This window comes from Pungitius pungitius, chromosome 4 (assembly GCF_949316345.1).
Source record: "Pungitius pungitius chromosome 4, fPunPun2.1, whole genome shotgun sequence".
Classification (NCBI taxonomy): Eukaryota; Metazoa; Chordata; class Actinopteri; order Perciformes; family Gasterosteidae; genus Pungitius; species Pungitius pungitius.
The window spans coordinates 24,810,787-24,834,239 of record NC_084903.1 but is presented as its reverse complement, the minus strand read 5'-3'; the positions used below and the strand labels follow the sequence as shown (position 1 = coordinate 24,834,239).

The 23,453-nt window shown below is 46.5% G+C and overlaps 3 protein-coding genes across 3 annotated transcripts; 2 read left to right on the top strand and 1 right to left on the bottom strand.

Annotated features, from left to right (window-relative positions):
• Positions 1–2,806: 2,806 nt before the first annotated feature.
• Positions 2,807–4,279, top strand: il17a/f2 (interleukin 17a/f2). The gene is made up of 3 exons (XM_037448042.2): positions 2,807–2,839; positions 3,474–3,628; positions 3,851–4,279. Exons 1-3 carry the CDS (start codon positions 2,807–2,809, stop codon positions 4,065–4,067), a joined length of 405 nt encoding a protein of 134 aa, XP_037303939.1. The 3' UTR covers positions 4,068–4,279.
• A 472-nt stretch (positions 4,280–4,751) lies between these two features.
• Positions 4,752–6,897, top strand: LOC119196022 (membrane progestin receptor beta-like). Its single transcript, XM_037451387.2, has 4 exons — positions 4,752–4,994; positions 5,078–5,190; positions 5,777–6,143; positions 6,371–6,897. Exons 1-4 carry the CDS (start codon positions 4,752–4,754, stop codon positions 6,653–6,655), a joined length of 1,008 nt encoding a protein of 335 aa, XP_037307284.2. The 3' UTR covers positions 6,656–6,897.
• A 295-nt stretch (positions 6,898–7,192) lies between these two features.
• emilin1b (elastin microfibril interfacer 1b) lies at positions 7,193–21,380 on the bottom strand. The gene is made up of 14 exons (XM_037491184.2): positions 20,876–21,380; positions 17,123–17,248; positions 15,930–16,429; positions 15,362–15,624; positions 14,731–14,904; positions 13,684–14,610; positions 12,865–13,171; positions 12,426–12,671; positions 12,087–12,335; positions 11,392–11,583; positions 10,353–10,469; positions 10,175–10,192; positions 9,847–9,981; positions 7,193–8,700 (listed from the first exon to the last, which is right to left on the bottom strand). The coding sequence occupies exons 1-14, from the start codon at positions 21,007–21,009 to the stop codon at positions 8,378–8,380; spliced, it is 3,711 nt and encodes a 1,236-aa protein (XP_037347081.2). The 5' UTR covers positions 21,010–21,380; the 3' UTR covers positions 7,193–8,377.
• Positions 21,381–23,453: the final 2,073 nt, after the last annotated feature.

The window sequence follows — 23,453 nt, the reverse complement described above, 5'->3', positions numbered from 1 at the left end:
TGTGAGTCAGCCTTTGCCTACAGGAATCAAAAAGACAAATTTTACTTCAAACATATGTGTATTGGAATAGTATGTACTGTGATACAACACATAGTGACAATGAGGGAAATGACCTGTACGAACAATGGATGCAACAGTTTGGCTAGACTAGTAGCTTCTTTCATTGTGCTCCCGTGTACCACCACACGATGAACAACTGTGGCACGGATTTCATCAGGAAATACTTGTCTTTGCTGTCCTCTGCCTCGTCTCTCAACCTCTGCATGGTTGGGATCCATTGTTCCAAAGGACGTGAGCATGCACTCTAAGCTCTACTTATTGACCCCCAATTCTGATTGGTGTGTTACCACCTTCAGAGTGTTTTCACCTTGAGAAGGGTGTGGTCTCTGAGTTCATGGTAACTTCAGGTAATTATATTGAGAGCATGTGTTTGCTGAATGAACACATGCAATGAATGATTTATTTGATCACTTTTGTGGTTTTGCAGAAAGTGTTTTGAATATTGAGACATGTGTGGACAGAGGTGAATTGTGTTTTTGGTTATGGGAAATGTGTGTGTGCTTCTGGGAATGACGAAAAGGTTTGGGGGTGTTTTTGCTACAGGAACCAGGTTTTGTGTTTTAGCAATTGAGAAAAAGTGACATAATCTAAAATTTCTATGTCTAATGTAGAAAAGTGTTTGCAAACCCTGTGAGTAGTAAACAATGCTTCTTAGCAATTGTACTGTAATGAGAGAGATTGCCAACAATCGGCACAGAGACGTTTGGAGGGAAAAGGGGTCAAAGTGTTTCCACGGTGATGCACTAGATGAGGATCAAAGGTCTGTGTGTAAGATGTCTCTGACTGTAACCCGCTGGTTTCCTGTCTCAGCCTAACGAGGTCAGAGCCACACGGCAGGAAGTCGACGCTCGACGCCGTCTTATTGAAGGGATTCTCATCCTGAGTAATAGAAATTATCTCTTACATTTATGACTTAATAGGGTTGATAGGGTGTCTCTCCCCCCTCATACGTCCTCCACTGCGTCCCAGTCTGATTGTTACGTTGTCACCTCCTGAGACACCTGACCACTAACATGCCAAATTCCTCCCTCGCTGTGGGCTCAGCTGTGGCTGGATTCGAATAGTCAAAAGAAAGACCTCCTAACGTCTATTCCTAACGTCTATTCCTAACATCTATTCCTAACATCTATTCCTAATGTCCATTCCTAACATCTATTCCTAACCACTATTCCTAAAATCTATTCCTAACGTCTATTCCTAACATCTATTCCTAACCACTATTCCTAACCACTATTCCTAACGTCTATTCCTAACATCTATTCCTAACATCTATTCCTAACATCTATTCCTAACCACTATTCCTAATGTCTATTCCTAACGTCTATTCCTAACATCTATTCCTAACCACTATTCCTAACATCTATTCCTAACGTCTATTCCTAACCACTATTCCTAATGTCTATTCTTAACGTCTATTCCTAACGTCTATTCCTAATGTCTATTCTTAACGTCTATTCCTAATGTCTATTCTTAACGTCTATTCCTAACGTCTATTCCTAACCACTATTCCTAACGTCTATTCTTAACGTCTATTCCTAACGTCTATTCCTAATGTCTATTCTTAACGTCTATTCCTAATGTCTATTCTTAACGTCTATTCCTAACGTCTATTCCTAACCACTATTCCTAACGTCTATTCCTAACGTCTATTCCTAATGTCTATTCTTAACGTCTATTCCTAATGTCTATTCTTAACGTCTATTCCTAATGTCTATTCCTAACCACTATTGCTAACGTCTATTCCTAACGTCTATTCTTAACGTCTATTCCTAATGTCTATTCTTAACGTCTATTCCTAACGTCTATTCCTAATGTCTATTCTTAACGTCTATTCCTAACGTCTATTCCTAATGTCTATTCTTAACGTCTATTCCTAATGTCTATTCCTAACATCTATTCCTAACGTCTATTCCTAACGTCTATTCTTAACGTCTATTCCTAATGTCTATTCTTAACGTCTATTCCTAATGTCTATTCTTAACGTCTATTCCTAATGTCTATTCTTAATGTCTATTCCTAACGTCTATTCCTAATGTCTATTCTTAACGTCTATTCCTAATGTCTATTCCTAACCACTATTCCTAACATCTATTCCTAACGTCTATTCCTAACGTCTATTCTTGACCAATATACCTTGACCTCTGTGGAAAAGGTCACAGGGTCAAGTCTATGTGGTCGCTGTGTTTAAGGGTGGAATCCACTTCCACTGAGCTGCCTTTGGTGAAGGATGCTCCAGTGGTTCCTTTGCTAAAGGAGTGAAGTAAGGAAGCATTGTGGCTCCTTTCCTTATCATTAGAGAATACAACAGCTCTTATCATGGCACCACATACACTACTTCACTTCATTTCACTCAGTGAGGAACCTTCCCAAGAACATTTGATGTTTCGAGTCCACCCTGTGTGTCACTGTTAGCATGGGTGTTAGCAGCGTGCTGTTAGCATGCTAAGGCCTGCTAGACTTTAACTGCTGAGCATAGAAGAAGATTTGATAATTGAAGCGTAAATACAGTCCGTCTCTTGATTTGAATCAGAGGTGATGATCTCTGCAGATGTTTCTCTGTCTCTCTCTGGAGAGCAGGTCCTTTTATCTCGATGGAGATCAGCAGATACGTCAGCAGGTAGTTTACCATCAGATCTTATCAGACCTTCATCTCGCTCGCTCTGGTCTCCCGACACTCGATGGCAGAGATAAGGCGTCTTCATAAGAGCGAGTGACAGAGGCCACACACAATCACCACGGCGACAAGATGGAGCCGGGACGCACCGTCGGAGCTTTGCTGGTGAGCAAAAACGTTATCGACTAGGAGAGCCCTTAACGCAGATCACACGAGATAAAGTTCTACGTTTTTACAAGCTCTTTTTGTAAAATATGTTCTATTTTTGTTAAATTTGAGTAATAATTTTGCTCACCAAATATGTACATATATATATATATATATATATATATATATGTATTTATATATCTTTCTCTATTCTCTCTCTCTCTCTCTCTCTCTCTCTCTATATATATATATATATATATATATATATATATATATATATATACACAAATACCTTTAAACAAATACCTTTACACGTTTATATATTACTTTAATATTTGCGTACACATTTGGACTTTTGCTAATAAATACAATATCATATTTTAATACATTTCCTGAGTTACTCATTCATTTTTCTGTAATGTTTAGATGATTTAATGTGGAAAGTCAACGCGAGAGAGAGAAGGTCAAAAGTAAAACCGCTTGAGAATGTACTTAAGTTCGTAAAGAATTACTTAATGAAATATTGAAATGTACACTTTTGTTTGTAATTAAATGAAATATGAATGACTTTAACATTCTCCTGAATAGAACTTTACTTTTTAGGAAGGAACAGGTTATTTTAAAAGACAGTAATAACCTCTTCTATCCACAGGTGTGTTGTAGTGCATTATGGGTAGTCAGCTCCTCCAGGGTTCAAACTCCTCCTCCTCCTCGATGTGACTCCAGGCTGGCGTTTCACTCGAAGGTGTCCTCCTCTGACGGGAACGGGGACATCCACCTGAGATCTTTGTCTCCATGGAGCTGGAGGTCAGACATTTGTAATCAATTGAGAATATGTTAGCTTAGCATAACGACTGGAAGACACAGCTAGCACGAGATACGCGTCCATATATCCTTGGATTCTGCTAATCCATCCTTCACTTAGAGCGTTTTACAGGGCCAAACTCTCTGTGAGATTAAAAATATATTTTTTGAAAGTACAACATACGAGTTCTGTTCACGACCCAGTTTGTTGTTGTTCTGGATCAGGCCGTCCACGAAACCCCACCAGATCCCCTCCACCATCTGGGAGGCAGAGTGCGGCTCCTGCTCCGGTCCCGGCGGCGGACGCGATCTGAACTCCGTCCCCATCTACCAGAACCTCCTGGTGCTGACCCGGCAGGAGCAAGAACACTGCTTCACCGCCTCGTACCGCTCGGTGGCCGTCGGCTGCACTTGCGTCTGGGCCAGAACCGCCCAGGACTGAACCAGCTCTACCTGGATCTGAGGCGCGCGCCTGAACCCGGATCATCGGAACTAGAACCGTAACCGTCTGAATCGGAACAATCTGAACTAGATCCATCTGACCTTAACTACATTAATTTTCATCCACAACAAAGAACCTGATCCAAAACCACCTGACTCAAAACCACCTGAAACAAAACCACCGGAACCAAAAAACCCTGGATCAGAATTTGGTAAATGTGGAGGTGGATCCATCCCTGAGTCGAAACAAGAGACCAAAGTTCCTTAGATTTAACTGTTTTATGTGTTTCCTGTTGTTGTTTTGGGATTCTGTTTCTTTAACAATAAAATATATAAAATACACCATGTGACCTGTGACATCATTACTACGTTTACTTGTCTCTTTGTAATTTGTGTGAGTGAGTCTCATGATGTCTAGAATCCTCAAAATTAACTCATTCAGCCTGAATCAGCTGTAATGAGCAGACAAGAACACATTGTGTGTGTGTGTGTGTGTGTGTGTGTGTGTGTGTGTGTGAGTGTGTGTGTGTGAGAGTGTGTGTGTCACCATGTGACAGCGCTCAGTAGAACAGGACCAGCTGGACCGTAGCAGCAGAGCTTCTGAAGCCCTGAAGGAGAGAAGAAGCTTCCTTCAGAGGGTTTGTTTCCTCTGTTGTGTGACCTCCGACCTCTGACCTATCCCATCATGCCTTGGGTGACGTTGGACCCTCCCCCGCTGTGCCTCCCCTCCCTGTCCCCGCTGAACCGGATCCTCCCCCCCACCATCCACGATGTAGGCGCCCGCCGACTTTCTGGGGAGCGCTTCATCTCGGGGGGGTACCCGCCAGGGCGGAGCTGCGTGCTCGGCCTCTCCCACGTGTGGAGCGTCCTACTGGCCGCCGCCTGGGTGGCACTGAGGTTCACCGCGTTCACCGTCCTGCAGGGAGGGGTACGCAGGTCACTGTGTCACACGGTCTGGTGTCCCGAAGCCGTCAGTCTGATCTCCTGCTGTCTGACCTTTGACCTCTCCAGGGGATCCTGGGTTTTCGGCTGTGCGGTCCTGAAGGTCAGGGGTTCTCATTGGACGCCTCCTCGCTGCCCCTGGTCCTTTACGTCTTCTCTGCTGTCATCTACCTAAGCTGCAGGTGAGCCTAAGTGAGACCTCCGCCCTTTGTAAGAACTGAAGAAGCGTGCGATGGGTTCTGATGAGGTCAGGTTCTTCTTCATGTTCCCATTAGTCATTGCTTTGTTGGCCTTTACAGATCGTCTTTCCCAGACCGGTCACGATATAGCAGTTAAATGGAAACTTAACATTAGTTCTACCAGGACGTGTCGTACAGCTCGGGATGCCGGTGTCTGCAGGACGTCAGTGACGATGGGGAGCATCTTGGTGCTGAGAGGCTATGGGTGACTTTGCCCAAAATCACATCGACTTCGGCGTGAACTCGACGTGAGAAACGCGGTGCCCAATCGCAGATTTGCGTCCCTCCAGCCTCATCACTGTGCATAGACTCTGTAATCTCTATGTAATCCTGTCGCGTTCGGTGTGAACGTACCATTACACGTGGCCCACCAAACCCTTTCAGATTCAGATCCACTATTCAACTTTAGAAGCCTTCAAAGAAGGTTCCTCTGGCCACCAGGGGGCAGCAGAAACAGCGCAGAGACACAACGCTAACGCAACGCCATTGAGCTGCTCCTTTGCACTGACTGATGACCTGAGTGTTGCAGCGCCGCCGCCCACCTGCTGGAGTCCCACTCGGAGCTCCGGCACCGCTCCCTGTTCCTGCTGGACTACGTGGCCGGGACCGTCTACCAGTACGGCTGCGCCCTGGCTCTGAGCCTCTACAGTGCAGACGCCGCCTGGGCGCAAGGCATGCTGGGACAGGCCTTCCTCCCGGCTGCCGCCCTCCTCGCCTGGTTGTCCTGCACCGCCTGCTGCTACGCCGAGCTCCGCCCCCGTCGGCCGTACCCGCTCGGCCGGAGGCTGTGCCTGTTGGCGGCGGTGGCCGCCGCCTCCCTGCTGGACATCAGCCCCGTGGCACAGCGCCTCGCCACCCACAGCTGGACCAGCAGCTCGGCGCTGCACTTCCTGCAGGTGGCGATTCTCACCCTCGTATTCTAATTAATGTCCCAATGAATACTCACAGGGTCCAAATAATTCCAGTAACATAAATGCACCTGAGGGTGGTGATGAGACAGTTGGTGCAGCTGTGGCATGTGGTTCTCTTTAACACTTTAGTCAGACGGAATTAGTCAAATCCTACTACCAATAACAGTAAGCCCCTGAAAATCAATGACATTCCTGCACCCCTTCTCCACCAGGTGGTGCTGTTCCTGCTGTCAGCCTTCTTCTTTTCCTTCCACGTCTCCGTGCGCTTCTACGCGGGCCGCCTCGCCCTCCAGCTCTCCCACGTCCTGCTGAGCTTGTGCACGCTGGCCCAGCAGGAGGCGCTCTTCCGGGACTTCCTGTGGAGGCGTGCAGCGCTGGTCAGGGAGCTGGGAGAGGAGCGCCTCCTGCTGGCCTGCGCCTCCTTGCCTGGCCTGGCAATGTGCTGCGCCACCACCGCGCTTGCCATGAGGAGGCGGGCCCAAGCGCAGCAAATATAAAAGAAAGCAACAACTTCACGGACACAAACTGGAAAACGTTTGCCAAATAAAGACATCTTGTTAAAAAATAATAATACTTTAAGTATGAATTAATACAATTTAATGTGTAAAAGTTCATTCAATAAATGTTTTATTATCTGATTCCAAACCGAGGATCCTCCCGTTGAACGACCTCCTCGATGTGATGACTCGTGTTACTTTAATCATTTATTCGTCGATACAAAGTGAGGAAACAGGTTTACAGAGCATCACTTCGTCCTGTGTATTGATCCGCTTTAGCCGTCAAAATGTCCTTTTCAAGCAGTTGTCATGTCAACGAGAGGTATCCTCACAACAAACCTGATCTTTAGTCTGACTGTGTGTCGTCCTAATCCCCAAATTAATATGTCTGATGATTCTGAATGTTTTCATATTTCCTTAATAAATTCCATGTTTAGAACCAAACCGACAGTGAATGTGCCAAGACTTGGATACCGGAGACAGTGAAGTCCACTTCCACAGTCTTCCACACAGGTGTTATGCCTCTCTTTGGAGTCATTTTGTGTCTCTTTGAAGTCGTTTTGTGTTTCTTTGTCATATTTTGGCTCTTTCTTGTTGTTTTGTGTCTCTTTGTTTCTCGTCCTGTGTCTCTTCATAGTCACAAGCTGTCTCTTTGAAGTCGTTTTGTGGTTCTTTGAAGTCATATTCTGCCTTTTTAATGGTGTTTTGTGTCTCTTTGTGGTTGTCTTTTGTCTCTTTGTCGTCATAATCTGGCTCTTTGTTATTGTTTTGTATCTCTTTGTAGTCGTTTCGTGTCTCTTTTAAGTCACATTCGGTCTAATTCCAGTCTAGTTTTGTGTTTCTTTAAGGTAGTTTCTTTCTTCAAGTTATTTAAATCTCTTTTTAGTGGTTTTATTTTCATCGTTGTTTTGGGTGTCTCTTTTTAGTAGCTTGTTGTTTCTTCATGGTGTGGCTGGTGGTTACATGTCTCTTAGAGGGAGGACCTGTTCAGGAATCCATCCATGAAAACATTGTGTGTGTAATGACCTCCATTTACATACTTTTTATACATTTTGATGATGAAACTTTCCCCTTAAATAACATCTTGAATGCGGAATTTTGGTCTTGACTTGAACAAATGATTTGAACATTTGAATTTGTCTTTTGCCATTGGACTTTAAATGGGATTTGTGGACAGTGACACATATGCAGAACAGCTTTGTTTTTCAGCATCTGTGCATCAAAGTGATATTAAGGGTTTAAGTACTTGGCAGGACATAAAAACACCAATAAAACAGGGAAAGTTAAAGCTTAATACAAAACATCCACAATGTGAAATTTAACTGTAAAAAACATTCTGCTTTTATAAAGCTCAGAGCAAAGACCTGTTCATCATACTGAAAGTCACATTGTCACATGAGGGACTCACGGATGGCGACGAGCGTCTCCCCCGTCTGTCCAACATCAACCATTCAGACGATTGATAACGGATTTACTGTGTTTCAAATAAGCTGCGAGAGGAAGCAGGTCCGCCTCGCAGCCGCTGAGACCCCCGCCCTCGCGGTTCAGATCACGAGACCACGTCAGGTCAGCAAGCAGAGAATCCACAAACTCTCTTCAGAAAAACAAAATCAAACCAGCTTAACAGAGTTTGTCTTCATGAGGCCGGTTCGGAAATGGAGTCACAACTCAGTTCAAGTGAGAAAGTTCTGCAAAGCTCAGAATGACTCCTGACCCCCCTTGTCAAATGTCTTTGTACAGCAGCACACCATTGAAGATGGTGAGGGGCTCCACAGAGTGGGCCAGTTTTCCGGTCACCAGGTCGATGCAGACCGTGTCCCCGGTCTTCAGGGGCAGGATGATGCTGAAGACGGCCAGGGACCCCGGGGTGGCTTTGGCCTCGGCCACGGGGTTGTTCTCCAGGCCCTCGGGCTGGTAGCCCCCGGAGTCCACCCGGGCCATGCCGTAGTTGGACTTGGACAGGACCGCCTCGATCTTCTCGTTCTTGTGACCCGTCAGGATGGCGCTGAAGAAGTAACGTCCGTTCAGGGGTGCGGTGAAGATACCTGAGCGTGACACCGGGAAACATTGGAGTCACTACCACGCAATGACATGCACTAAATGGAGCACTCACGAGCCCGTTAGAGAACTCCCACTGAGGGAGAGAGACTGCATTCTGGCACCGGGTGGACATTTCATGTCTTTGCTTGGATCATAGTTTGTATGATATGTTCATAATTATAAATCCACGATTAAAACCAGCGCTGACCAATGGGTTGATTGCAATCGACTGGTTGATTGCGATCGACTGGTTGATTGCCAAGGTGCCTAACGGATCACTTGGTGCTAATTAGTGATCGATCCTTGCTTACTGACAGACACATTTAACTTCATACAAAGGCAACCGTGGCTGACTCAAGTCATTGAGGTTATGTGTGGAACGCTTGTTCCGGTTCCCTCCTGACTAGGGTTGGGTATCGAGAATCGAGAATCGATTGGAATCGGGACTAGCTTTGCGATTTACCCGGTATCGTTCAAAAGTTTAAAATTCGTTTCCTAGTTTCGATTCTCAGTCCGCCGGCGCCGACCGGAAATAGAAACCGCTGAACGCCAACGAAGAAGTGTCCACCGGAAGTGTTAGCATAACAGCGCGATCGAACACGGACAGCGTCCCGGTTGTTGTGAATTTGTGACGCATCAGACCAGTGTGCGCGCGGGTGCCGGGTGGCCCGAGCGGAGCGGTCCTGTCTATTAGAATGAGCAGTGAGGATTTGGGGGGTTGGGAGAGTTGGCCCCGTGTTTGACGCGCTGCCTCTTCCTCTGGCTCCAAGGGCCCATCAGTGGGAGCAAGCAAGTTCATAGTTTGAGATTTATATTGTAGTTGAAAACAGCCCTGTTAGAAATTCATAGTAAAGTTGATAGAATTAACATTGAGGGAGAAGATCAGACTATTTCCTTCAGAAAGACCCTTGGTTAGGTAGCTCATTTTAAATATCTTAAACTTAAACTTTTTTGACCCTGCCTCTTAAAAGAATCGGAATCGAGAATCGCTGGGAACCGGAATCGAAACAAAGAATCGGAACCGTTCAAATTCAAACGATACCCAACCCTACTGTTGACACACGAGAGGCTCGTAGGTTTTCATATTGATTTGTGCTCATGGTGCGCAGCGTATGCATTAGACCCAAAGAGACCGGTATCGAACCGCCGACCTGTTCTCGGGTCGTAGGAGTCCCCTTCTTCGACAAAGACCTTGTCGAAGAGGATAGTTCCAGCCCTCTCCATGGGGACGGTGAGAGCCGCAGAGAAAGAGAGTCTGGGCACGTGAGCGCCGACACCAGCCACTCCTGAAGACAACAATGACAACAGTAGGTGTAATAACAACTCAAGCAGGTGGCATTCTGCAGACGTCTAACAAAACAACGCTATGATGGAACAAAGGAGCAAGACTGACGAATGATCTTCAGATTAAGAAATGTGACCAATTAACTGAATTAGAATCCATTTCTCAAATCGGTATTCTTGAAATAAACCCCGTACCTGGTTCACCTTTAGGACCTGTGAAAGAAAAGGAATCAGCGGTTAGAAAAGGCAAAGCATTGAAAGTCATTAGTTAGTTACTTAGGAGTGGAAAAATAAAAGTGTGTGTTGCTCTGTGTCTCTGTTCTAGAATGAGTTGAATATCAATGTGCATTAATACACAAAGCACGGGTCGTACCAGGCAGACCTGGGAAGCCACTCTCCCCCTGTCGTCCCGGGGGCCCGAGGGGCCCTTGTGGACCCGGGAGCCCGATGAAGCCTCTCTCTCCTTGGGGTCCTGGGGGGCCGGGCAGGCCTGTGTTAAGATGTGAATGGTGGACATTAAATTAAAGCATTTAACCCTGACTGGGGGACACCTGAATGGAGTAAGTTGTGTCGATTTACTCAAATATAATAAATATAATAATAAAATGTTCAAAAAGCTTGGAGCCAAACTAAAAGCAGTTCTTACCCACAATTCCTTCTGTTTGTTAACACCACGCTGTTTTCTATTGACAAGGGGCTCTGCTAGCATGTTAGCAGGCAGCTAAAGAGTTCACTACTTATTTATAGTGAACAATATATAACATAAATACACATTAACTAGGTTATTTATATTATTATAATACATTATGTGGACACATTGTGATTATGTTCTTAGCAGTAGGAGGTATTTGTGTTTCTGTTAGTTTGATCTTTTGATGGATTTTTAATCTGCTGATTAGTTCACATCCAACTGTTAAATGGACTTTTCTTCTCTGGTGTTAAAGCAACACTTTTTCGTTTAGGAATGAGTGAGTTTACATAAAATTAAAAGCCACCAAGTCAAACCTCTGTTAAGCAGCACTTCAGCTCAACATTTACAATGAGAAACCCCTGCAGCAGTAGGTTCTGCTGCTCTTATTTTACTGTATTAATACATCCCACATGTGGCTAGCATAAAGGCTGAGGAGAATCTTCTCATGCTTTTCATTTACAGATGGCACTGACAATATGAGGCCTTTACGGAGCAGCAGACCGCAGTATGTGATGGTGTGGATAAATGTGCATGAAAGTAATAATGTCCATCAGAACGACACCGAGACACAAGTCACAGCAGACAAGACGATGACAAGATGTACTGAATGTACTGAAAAAAGTGTAAAAAAGAAAGAAAAGTAAAGCTGTGAAGCAGATCTCATGAAGCCTGATTTATGAGATCAAGGACTGGGGGGGGGGCACCGAGTAAAACAGCTCACCGCTCAGGTTGCGCTCAGAAGAACCCTGCAGGTCCTGGAGCACCTGGTTCAGGCTGGAGTTCAGGTTCTTCACACGGCTGTAGACCTCGTCCTGGTTCTTCTGGATCAAGTCCATGATTCCTCCGTGACGGACCACCGACTCGTTCAGACCGGAGACACAGGTCCACAGGCCGGACACGTGTCGGTTCAGACCTGAGTCAAAAGACGAGACACCACGTCCGTCATTTCTGTCGGAATCAACCAATGAGAAAGCTGCAGACTTTTTTGCAGGGAGGATGATGAAATGAGACATTTTGTTACTAAGGGAAATCCATTTTGTGTCTGCTATTTGCTTGATTTTATTTATTTATAGCTTAGCTTTTAGGATTTTTAGGATACTGGTGGTCACTACAGAGTAGAGCAGCTTTAACACATGAAGCTTTGGAGGAGGTTTCTGCTTTAGATTAAATTACTAAAACGTTAATGGTTAATGAACAACACATGTATAACAAGTATTTGCTAACTACGGAAAAATCTCACAAATGGTCGAGCAAGACGAATTATTGAATTGATTTTGGACCGGCAGCGACGTGAGCCCACGTTACCATTAGCAACACACCTCCAGCTGCTGAACCAGCTTGTTGGTTCCCACGGTGACCATGTGAATATGAAACAATTAAAAGATCAAAGAGACACAGAGACCAAATGTGCGGTACCGTCTTTGATCTTGAGGACGGACTCGGACACGCCGTCCAGCCGGCCGCAGACTCCCTCCAGCTTCGACAGCCTCTTCTCCAGCCCGTCTCCGGACCTCCTGCAGTCTCCCGTCTCCACCAGCAGCGTGCTCTCGAACCGCCGGACGTCCGCCTCCACCGCGTCCAGCCGGTCGCGGCTCTCCTCCACGTGCTCCGTCACCTCCTGCTGGATCTTGTCCAGCTCGGAGATGATTTTGTCCTTTGTGTTTCCTGTAGGGAGGGAGGGTGGAGGGGGGTCACGGGTCGAACGTTAGCTGAGAGAGAGGCGATAAAAGCGCAGAGTCGGTCACTGGGCCTCACCGAGGTCGGTAATGACGCTGCCGTGTTTCTGCACCGTGTGTTCGAGCCCCTTCAGGGTGTCGTTGATGGAGCTGAAGGTGAGGATGACCTCGGACAACTCGCCCTGCAGCGTCTTCAGCTGGTTGTTGTTGATGGAACCTCCGATCACGCTGTGGCCGTCAAGAGGCTTCTCAGCGTCCAGCCTGGGTCCGAGTCCGCCGGTACCACCAGAACCACCAGAACCACCGGAACCACCGGAACCACCACCTGCAGAGCAGTTGGCTTACATTAAACATGAAGGAGTGCAACTAAAGCAAAAAGACTCATAAAACAGTTGAAAGTATGAAGCACTTTGGAACATTCCTGGATGGAAGTCTGGACTCAAACGATGAATAATAAATATGAATTCTGATGTTATGGTCATAAACAGGTTAGCAGCCATTTCATTGGTCGATCTTACATCGGCTGGTGCACCTCCCGACGTCGTCTCGCAGCAGGCGGACTTCGTCCTCCAGCTGCGGGCACATCTGGAAGCAGCTCTCTTTCCCCACGTCCAGTCTGACCTGGAGTCTGTTGACGTGACTCTGTATGCGCCCCAGGGCATCATGGGAATAATTCCTCAGCCTCTGCAGCTCCGCCTCCACCTTCCCACACACCTCGCAGTGCTGCCCCAGCATCTCAACCTCCGTCACGATTTGGTTGAAGTGCTCGCCGTGATCCCCGGTCAGGGCCTGGATCCTCCGGACATCGAGGCTCAGGTCCACGACCTCGGTGTCGAGTCACGTGTTAATATTCATAAAGATCACATGCAACATGGTTCCCGCTTTTAACTGTTTCATTCAGGTCATAATAACAAATGAATCAGAATAGCATCCGTCTGTCGTACGCTGCATGGAACGGAAGCATTTAGTTGTTACATTTGACTGATTTAGCAGCCGTCGAGTTAACTAGCACCCGAGCTAACTCCACCTGCAGCCCCTCAGCCCCACTCCTCAATGCTTGAGGAGCATTTTGCAGGAAGGAGAATACTAGCTAGCCTAATAGATAGCTCTGAAGATCTACTGAACAAATCAATTAGGCAACACGCGTGACGGTTTGTCTTCTATCTTGTCCTCTAACGAACATAGCTACTAGCCAGCATCCTGCTCCTCCTGGATGGCTAATGCGAACCCACTGGTAACTTCCTCAGGTGACCTCGTAGCCCAGAACATTTTCTTTTAATACAGGATTTAACAGCACAGTAGTTCATATAAGAAGTTGTGGGGAATCTGTAGCTCACCTTGTCGAGCAGAGACTCTCCTGACGTCGACAGGTCTTTGAGTTGAGTGTTAAAGTGTTGAATTTGATCTTCGTTGGCAACCACTCTCCACTCCAGTGATTTCTTTGCTGTACCTTCTCCTTCACCTCCTGTCACAGATAACCTTTTGCCTCCTGTAGACCCTTCTCTTGTAGGACTTTCTACTGTAGACCATCCTTCTGTAGATCCTCCTCCTGTAGATCCACCTCCTGTAGACACTGTAGATCGTATTCCTGTAGATCCTCCTCCTCCTTCTCCTTTTTCAGACCCTCCACAGCTGCACTCCTCCAGCCTCTGGCCAATGAGGGATGTGTTGTTCTCCAGTTTGGACAGTCTCCTGCCGTGTTCGCTGGCGCCGTCCTTCAACGGCCCCACGTCCAGCTCCACGTCTGCGATCCTGAAGGCCTGGTCGTCAAAGCGGTCCAGGAACACGGTCCTAAGGTCCCCCAGTTCCCTGTGGAAGTAGTCCTTCAGGTCGTTCTCCAGGTACGAGCAGCTCTGCTCGGTCTGCTGCACGGTGGCATTGACACGTCGCTCCAGGTCCCTCAACCGGTTGTCCAGCAGGTCCTCCGTCACCACAGCATCCCTCCCAACGCTTCCATCGCCGAGCCCTCCTCCTACAAAGCCGCCGGTCTTCTTGTTGCCGCCTCCTCCACCGAGCTCCTTGTCCAGACGGTTCTGCAGAGCGTCACAGTTCTCTGAGGCCGAGCTGATCTTGCGCTCGGCATCGGTGACGCGGTTTTGGAGGTCGTTGACAGATGTGCAGCAGCCTTGCGAGCGCACCACCTCCCGCCGGACTCCGTCCAGGCCCTGCTGGTACCGGACGTCCATGGCACTGACCTGCTTCTCCAAAGCTCGAATCCTCTCCCTGTCCTCCTGCTGCTGTCGGCGCAGATCTTCCACACCTGCCTGGAAGAACACACGGCAAACCATCTCACCGACAAACAAATCTTATGCTTTCTATTTCACACACTTCAGAATGATGTTGTGTTAATCTGGACGAGTCGCTTTAGACAGTTAAAGTGATACCTGACAAGAGGAGCAGGACAGAGACACCCTCCTCTCCAGCTCCCTCAGGATCTCCTCCTTCAGCGAATTCAGCTTCCCTCCACCTCCTCCTCCTCCAGGCGGACCTCCGTCCAGGTCGTTGTCCTTCCCGTTGACCAGGTGGTTGTTGATGCTAACCAGGGTTTTATCATGGGCCTGTTGGTACAAAGAATCCTCACCTCAGTCCTCATCATGACATTAAAATAAAACTATATATTTGGTATAGATATTTTATTTTCTATAAGAAATGTGTCTGATTTGGTTTACTGGACACATTTAAGTTCATTATTGTGTTATAAATGTTATAAAAGTGTTATAATGTTTATAAATGTTCTCCACTGACTCATAAAACTCGAGCTACAGACACCTTCAGAGAAGATTGTTTTCAAGCAAGATTCTGATTCTGTTAAGAGCAACAAACCGATCGTTGCTCACATAAGTTGCATTAAGTGGATCGGTTCTTCTGCAGTCGTGGCTGAGCCTGATCAGGACTTGGTACATCCTCGTGATATCCATCTAGACCTTCTTCATGGTCACCTAACTAACTAACAATTACTGTCCATGAGACATGGCCTGGTGACCTCCAGTCCTCACAGTTAAAACATGGACTCACCTGTGTGCGGTTGTCCAGCTGGTCCAGTTTGGTCTGAATGATGTGAATTGTCTCTTTAATCTCGGGCTGAGCCGCGTCAGCAGGGTTCCTTCCCCCTGAAGACAATCCTCCTCCTCCTCCTCCTCCTCCTCCACTGCTGACGTCCGGCCTGTTGTCCTCCCGTTTAAAGTGTTCGTTCACGGTGATCTGAAGGTCCAGAAGGCTTTTGGTCAGACTCTGGATCCTCTCCTCCAGCTGCCTCGTCTTCTCATTCCCCGATCGTCCTGGAAGAGAGGGAAGCAGCAAGGTCAGAAGCTTTTACAGCCACATGCGACACAGTACAGCAGCTCCTCCTGGTCCCCAGCAGAGGTCGGCAGAGGTCAAAGCTTACTTCCTGGTGTTAGAGAGATAGACATTTTCCTGGTACCTGCTGAATGAAATCTGATCACAGAGAAGGCAATTGAGATGAATTATATCTCAGTGATCAATAAGATTTTACTCTTTAATCTTCTCTCTGGATGACGGTTGGCTTCTGTCCCTGGAGCTCGCGATTGTTGGATAGAGTCACTTACATACGGAATCCACTCACCGCCATCTCCTCCACTCTGTCCGCTTCCAGAACTGCCTCCACCCTGTCCTCCTCCGCCCGGTCCATAGTTAGTTGCTCCCCCCTGTCCTCCTCCGCCTTGTCCATAGTTAGTTCCTCCCCCCTGTCCTCCTCCGCCTTGTCCATAGTTAGTTGCTCCCCCCTGACCTCCTCCGCCTTGTCCATAGTTAGTTGCTCCCCCCTGTCCTCCTCCGCCTTGTCCATAGTTAGTTCCTCCCCCCTGTCCTCCTCCGCCTTGTCCATAGTTAGTTGCTCCCCCCTGTCCTCCTCCGCCTTGTCCATAGTTAGTTCCTCCCCCCTGTCCTCCTCCGCCTTGTCCCCCTGGTTTGGGCTGAGGTCTGGTGGTGGAAATCTGGGTTCCAGCTCCCCCGACAGGACCGTTGCTGCAGTCGTCTCCGCCGTAACCGTGACAACACTTCCACTCCATCTCCGTCAGCATCTTGTAGGCCACTTTGTAGCGCGGCCTCATGAAGGTCCGGTAGCTGCAGGGACACGAGAGAACAGTTAAATTACCCACAATCCATTGAGATGTCAGCATGTACCCACAATGCCGTGTATAATATGATCCTGGGTCAGTCTCTGGTGATAGACAGTAAGCAGATGTGACTGAAGATGTCACACATCATCTTCACTGCATGGTATCTAACTCTCCTGTCATTTCAGATCCTCCCACATCGTCAGCTCATTACCCTCACCTGGTTCTCCTTGCCCTCACCTGCAGCGCCCCCCTCATCAGCCCCTCACTATTTTACCCCGTCACATTCTATTGTTCTCTGCCAGATTGTCTTGTGTGTTTTGCCAAGTGTTCCAGCGTTTCCATAGTTACCCTGATTTACATCCGTCCTGACCTCGTCTGCCTTTCGACCCCGGATTCCCCGCCTGCTCCCTTTCGGATTTGTTTGCCTCCCTGATCGCCATCCCGGTTCTGACTCCTGATCGCCCTCGTCCGCCCTCGTGGATCTGGGATTGTTTGCCAGCTGACGGATCTCCCGGTTGTGACCTTGCCTGAACTATTGATTAAAGCTACCAGTCTCCCCACCGTTGTTTGATTTGTGCTTTTGGGTTCCATCGTACACCGGTACCAGTCACCGACAGTAACACTGTCCATGTGTGTGCGTATGTAGCCACGTGTGTGTTCACAACCAGTGTGTATACATGTGCATGTGTGTACTCACACCACCACCCTGCTGCACTGTCCGCTCCCCCAGCTGCAGGGGTGATAATCGGGCTTCACGTAGGTCTCCACCCCGTCCTCCACCACACAGCTCACCGTCTTCTGCACCACGAACGCACACCAGTTCCTGTTTGGCACAACAAGGTGGTCAAGGTTTCTGTTGACGCCACCGACAACTGAACTTGTGTATAAGAACTGCCTCGTTCTGTTAGGGGGCAAGTTGGTTCATGACAGTCTGCAGAGCATGTAGCTGTTGTGACCTCTCTTGCCTTGCAAGGAAATAAACGGAGAAAAGACATATTTGACTCGGAGCCTTTGTTTCTTACTTTACGATTGTCTGTGCAAAATCTTCCACCACAACACACACACATGTACACAAAGACACGCACACATGTACACACACCCATGTACACAAAGACACGCACACATGTACACACATACATGTACACAAAGACGCACACATAAATGTACACACACACACACGCACAAAGACGCGCACGCACACACACGCACACACACACACACAAGGGCCTAAGTCACACGACTAGTAAACACAGAGATTAGGAGCACCGGTCATTAACTTCCTGTCAACAAATAATAACATTTAACCTCAGACATCAGATTAAAACCACTGTCAACTCTCCACTTTCCACTTCCTGTCCTGTGACATCATCAGAGCGGCCAACCCCGCGGCACAAGCTCTGTGACCAGCTATGTTTCAGAGGTCTCACTCTTTACTACTGTGCACGTGTGATTGGTTCACACATCACAATCTTCCTTTTAAAGAGAACACAAAGTGGGTTAATAAAACTTTAACGATCCGACTTTCCTCGATGCTTCCTGCAGGTTTTTTCTCAGTCAGCAGCAGCTCCGTAGGGTTTAACGTAAACATCTGTTTGGGTCGATTGAAGTCAAAACAGCATGTGCAGATGTTTTCGGGTAGTTTAAAGAACCAGCTGATGCTACAGGCCATTGGCACAACATTTCAAAACGAACTGTGTCTTCAAACATTCTGTTTACATTCAAACAGCAAAGCAAAATCATTTTGAAACTACGTTTTAGTGTCGTTAGACATGCTTTATTTTGAAATCCATGCTCTGCTGAATGCATCTCCTGATTGAAAACATGTTGAAACTGCTAAACCATCAGATGAAAAGCTGATCGCTGCCCAAAATGACCCCAAACATATAATATGATATTATTATACAAAAGAAAAAAAATAATTTGAAGCTTCATATTTCTTTGCTTTAGATAAAAGCGTCAGCTAAATGACATGTAATGTGTTCTGTTTATAGATTCAGTTTATAATAATACATACAGCAACACACTTATTATACAGTATGTGTGGAAGTGAGCGTCCCCCCTCATGGGGACATAGATCTGTCACATTGTGGGGGCCCGCCCTCCTCATGAGGACAATAGATAGTGACTCGCCGTGGTAGCTGTTAATGTGAGGGGAATGAATATAAGTCAATGAAATGTCCCCAAAAGTCCTGAAAACACGTGTCATGTGTCCATGTGTGTTTGTATGAATGTGTGTCCATGCGCGTGTGTGTCTGTGTGTGTGTCAGGTGAAGATGTCGTCCGTGTGTGATAAGTGTGACGGTGTCGGCCATGTTGGATCAGCAGCAGACTCACGGTGACTCTTTGTGTTTTAATTTAATTATGTTGATTTGTTATTTTCTGGAATCCAGAACAACAAGCAGGAATTCTACTGCTGCAGAGACAAAAAGTTGAATGTGCAGTACATGGAGCCAGAAGAACACTCCTTAGGTGTTCTGGGTAAAGTTTCTGCTCCAAACTTAACAAAAATACAACAGCAAAGGCAAAAAATGGCCGATGATAATGAAAAAAAAAGTGAATTTAAAAAGATTACAGTGGCAGACCTCCGATAAAGTCCAACCCCCTCACCCCCGGAGAATAAAGAACATGATATAATGCTGAAGGCATGAGTGACATCAGAGACAGAAACCAAACCCAGAATAAATATTTATCTCCATTGATCATGGAAACAGGAGGTATTACTGTATTAGAGAAGAAGATAATCTTCTAGGATAGATAGATAGATAGATAGAACGACACGGAAAAGAGCGATACAGGAGGAATAACGAGAGACCAGAGATGCACAAACACAACTTGTGTCCAGGAGACGAGCTGTGTCTGTTTGGAGGGGTTCTAGTTTTGAAAAATCTGCCGTAAGTTACGTTAGATCAGAAAACGATTTATAGCAGCCACAACAAGCTAACACGCTAACACACTAACAAGCTAACACACTAACAAGCAAACTCGCCGGTCAGTTATGAGCAAGTTGGCCAGCGAGCGGAGAACTCGTGCTGTTCCCGCACAGCCCAGATAGATAGATAGATAGATAGATAGATAGATAGATAGATAGATAGATAGATAGATAGATAGATAGATAGATAGATAGATAGATAGATAGATAGATAGATAGATAGGTGAGGAACTTAAAATGGTTTTCAGCACAGGGATTAATTTCTACACTTCTGAGGAAATACAACAAGAGTCCATCGATTAAACAGGAGGGTTAAGGACTCCCACCCAGACACACACAGTGATGTCACTCTCTGTACAGGAAGTGAGTGAATCAGATGTTTGTGCCAGTTTGCTGCTGATGACATCACAGCTGCTGCGCTGTCCTTCACCAGGTTTCCAGGGCAGTTTCTAGCTCTGTTGTTTATCTCGTATGCGCCGGACTGCAGGTTTTGTTCCACTGTGAAAAAAGAGGTCTGACATATATTTAACAGATGTGTCTCCATCCGCAGTATCTGGTTACAAAGACACATACAACTATACCAACGTTAGCTGCAAGCTAGCTAGAAACACGCGTCCCATTGTGTGTGTGTCTGATCTTTGACATCTGAACGTTTACATTGGGGGTTCACCATGTACAAAAAGCCCTTTAAAGATAAAAGCCCTCGGCGCCTTCACGACCTGCCGGTGAAGTGCTCTCCTAGAGAAAGGATGGTTGTCACGGCAACAGCAGGTCGGGGCACCAAGGCCAGACCCTCGGACTGCTCAGTAAACATCACAGAGGATGGTTACTAGTGGTTATCTACGGCTACGGCACTGTCAAACACATCAGTTTAGAGACCAGTCAGCTGCTTCCAGTAGCCTCAGTGGTTACGAGGTAAAACCTCAATACACTTCCTAACATCTTCAGTGACATCATCAGTGACATCATCAGTGAGGCTGTAAAATCAACACAAGAAAATTAATGACTCCCACAAAGTATTCATTCAACTGAATCTGCAAATCTTCATTGATCCTTAGAGCCTCTGAGAACCTACAGGACCTCTACAACTTCTTTATGAAGACCCAAAGAACCTCTTAAAGGAAAAGCATAACCTCTTAAGAGATCCATATAACTTCTTTATGGATCCATAGAACTTTGCTAAAGTTGTTTGATTATGAACAATAAGACAAAGTATCATTTTAAACCTCATGCATGCCCAAACTAATATTAAAGGAAACCGAAAAGCATCCGCTGCTGCTGAGAGTTTCGTTACCATGGGAACACAACACAGATGTGTGTGATGTCACAGTGTGATGTCACAGTGTGATGTCACTGCTCTCAGCTCAAACCTGTAGATTAGACCGAGATTCAAACCAGCAACCTCTCCACTCTTTGTGTCCAAAACATCTGAAGTGGTGGTGACCAAACCCTGACGTCACCTCATCATTCATCCCCACCCTCATCGTCATCATCGTGCTTTCCGTGCACGTGTCGGCCTACCTGTGTCTGCTGGCGACCCGAGCTCCGTGCGCGTTCCCGCCGGTGTACAGGCTGTAGGAGGATCTCTGCGGGAACGCGCTCTTGGCATGCCCGCTGGTGCAGAGCGCGAGCAGCAGCAGGAGGAGCGCAGCCATCCCGCTGATCAATACGCGATCGATACAGGTTATGGATACTGGATCGGAGAGTGATCAGCTCCTCAATTGGCGGAGAAAAGTCCCATCTCCATGGAGACGAAGAAATACAAGTTTGCAGAAAGTTCGCCCGTCCTACCGACCCATGATCCAAACACCCAGAAGCCAAACCTGAAATGAAGTCTCCACTGATCCGCTTCGGGTCCGGCACCGGGTCCGGGTCCCGCTTCTCATTCACCCTTAGCCCAGTTTTAATCCGGCTTTAATCTAGGTTTAACCCGGTACAAGGCGATGGGGTTTGTCCATCAGAATCTTTCATATGAAACAAAGAGAGCGAAGAAAATGTTGCGACAGACTGACCCGAGACCAGCTGCTCCTCCTCTTCATCACCGCCCCCCCCCAACATCCCCCCTGTCCCCGCCCCTCCCGGAGGAGAAACCAGACACGTGCAGCTCCGCACCCACTCCTGCAGCGTGCCAACACCGACAGGATCCTAAAAGTACATAATACAGATAAATAAAAAGATGTATTAGTACTACAAGTATTAATACATGTTATGAAAGCGTGTTCTGTAATTAAAATGTTGTAACAACAGTACTTGAAGTACTTTTAAAGTACTTTAATCTGATTGAAACTTTAAACTTCTTTTCATTTTCACTTTAAGTCGGTTTAGCAGGATTATTTGTTTTGGTGAATATCTACAGGTACAGGTGAGTAGGTACAGGTACAGGTGAGTATCTACGGGTACAGGTGACTAGGTACGGGTACAGGCGAGTATCTACGGGTACAGGTGACTAGGTACGGGTACAGGTGAGTATCTACAGGTACAGGTGAGTATCTACAGGTACAGGTGAGTATCTACAGGTACAGGTAAGTATATATACAGATACAGGTGAGTGTCTACAGAAGAGAAGCATTTCTTTAAGATTCTTCATTAAAAACATGTGAACCTTTATTATAAAGAGATACCGCTTAAAGATGTTGATGAAATGCCGTAACCTTGAAAAGTCTCTCTAACCCTAACCCTGAGAGCCACAGAGAAGAAAACATCCTGCAGACATCCTGGGGTCAAAGGATGCTTCGTATCTGCTGCTCCCTAAAATAAACCACCCTAGATGACCTCTAACCCCCCCCCACACACACTCAGTAGATAACTGAAGAAGCTTCCGTCTGAATGATAACGTTGTGAGCTTCTCATTTTGTGGGTGTGTTTGATTTGTGTCACTGTGCATGATAAATGGGTGGAGCCTTAATAATAATATCCTGTTTGTTGGCAAACTGAATGGAACCCGCACGGATTCCTCCAACCTCCTTAGACCCTTTTAGACCTCATCCGACCTCCTCCAACCTCCTCAGACCCTTTTAGACCTCCTCACACCCCCTCAGACTCGATGACATGTGTAAAATCAATGCAGCAGAACCAGAAACCGTTCTTTTCTACTCAGCACATTCTTCTTACATTCCAAAACCTGGTTCCGACATTACCCACAGTGCACCTCTTTGAAGCTCCAGCACTCCAGATATGATCACTTTTCCAACTCGTAGTGTTTCACCAACGCTCTTTATTCCTGTTAGAAATGCGCTGGCTGAGGTGACATCATTGCGGACAAAATTCAATCACATGATCACACGTTTGTTCTGTGGAAACATAACACGCCTCTGGAGGGGAAACACAAGCGAACACCTGAGAAAACTCTGATAACAGCTCTGCTGTTTTCATCCTTAAAAACAGCAGCGAGACAACGAAAACAGGACTCAGTGGGAATCAGCTTCATCAGACCTCATAAATAATGAGGTGAACCCCCCCCTCCCAGGCCCACCTCAGACCACCCAGACTCATCACTCACACTAACCACTGGTTTCTCTTTTATGAGGCGGCTTTTAAAAGAAGCTTTTGTATTAAACAGAGTCACATTCCACAGTGGGAGCCTCAGGTGAGTCACCTGAAAACCATAGAAAACCAGAACTCAGCTTCCAAAGGTAGATGGTCTTTATTATATATATATATATATATATACTGTATATACATACACACATTTATTGTTTGTCCATACATTGCTTATGTTCTCTTTGATGACCTCTCTTGTTTGGATCTCCACAAGGTTTCTGCCTCCTAAATGTTGTGTTGTAGAGATAAATATCACCCAAACCAGAAAGTCCTGGTTTCTCCATCACTAAATCCGGTCAAGGTTCTTTGACAAATTTAAACATGGTTCATGTGAACCTTAAAAAAAAGATATTTTACAAATGTAGATATGAGATGAAAGGTCAGCTGATGAACCTGCTCAGACTCCAGTGCTCCACTGGGAACACGGCTGAGATGGTGGTCATGTGGACTCAGTGGATTCTTCTGCACATTCAGGTGTCTGGTGGGTTGGATTACGGACCTGATGAAGACAGAAGACTGCCCTAGTGCCTTCCAGCAACACGCTGAACCCTCTACCGCC

Excerpts from the sequence above, each read along its gene's own strand:
- il17a/f2 (XM_037448042.2), top strand. The coding sequence starts at position 2,807 with ATGGAGCCGGGACGCACCGTCGGAGCTTTGCTG. Across the intron at positions 2,840-3,473 it reads GCACCGTCGGAGCTTTGCTG|GTGTGTTGTAGTGCATTATG; the intron begins GTGAGCAAAAAC and ends TTCTATCCACAG. Across the intron at positions 3,629-3,850 it reads TTGTCTCCATGGAGCTGGAG|GCCGTCCACGAAACCCCACC; the intron begins GTCAGACATTTG and ends GTTCTGGATCAG.
- LOC119196022 (XM_037451387.2), top strand. The coding sequence starts at position 4,752 with ATGCCTTGGGTGACGTTGGACCCTCCCCCGCTGTGCCTCCCCTCCCTG. Across the intron at positions 4,995-5,077 it reads TCACCGTCCTGCAGGGAGGG|GGGATCCTGGGTTTTCGGCT; the intron begins GTACGCAGGTCA and ends TGACCTCTCCAG. Across the intron at positions 6,144-6,370 it reads CGGCGCTGCACTTCCTGCAG|GTGGTGCTGTTCCTGCTGTC; the intron begins GTGGCGATTCTC and ends CTTCTCCACCAG.
- emilin1b (XM_037491184.2), bottom strand. The coding sequence starts at position 21,009 with ATGGCTGCGCTCCTCCTGCTGCTGCTCGCGCTCTGCACCAGCGGGCAT. Across the intron at positions 14,905-15,361 it reads AGCTGGACAACCGCACACAG|GCCCATGATAAAACCCTGGT; the intron begins GTGAGTCCATGT and ends TTGTACCAACAG. Across the intron at positions 10,470-11,391 it reads TTCTGAGCGCAACCTGAGCG|GCCTGCCCGGCCCCCCAGGA; the intron begins GTGAGCTGTTTT and ends ATCTTAACACAG.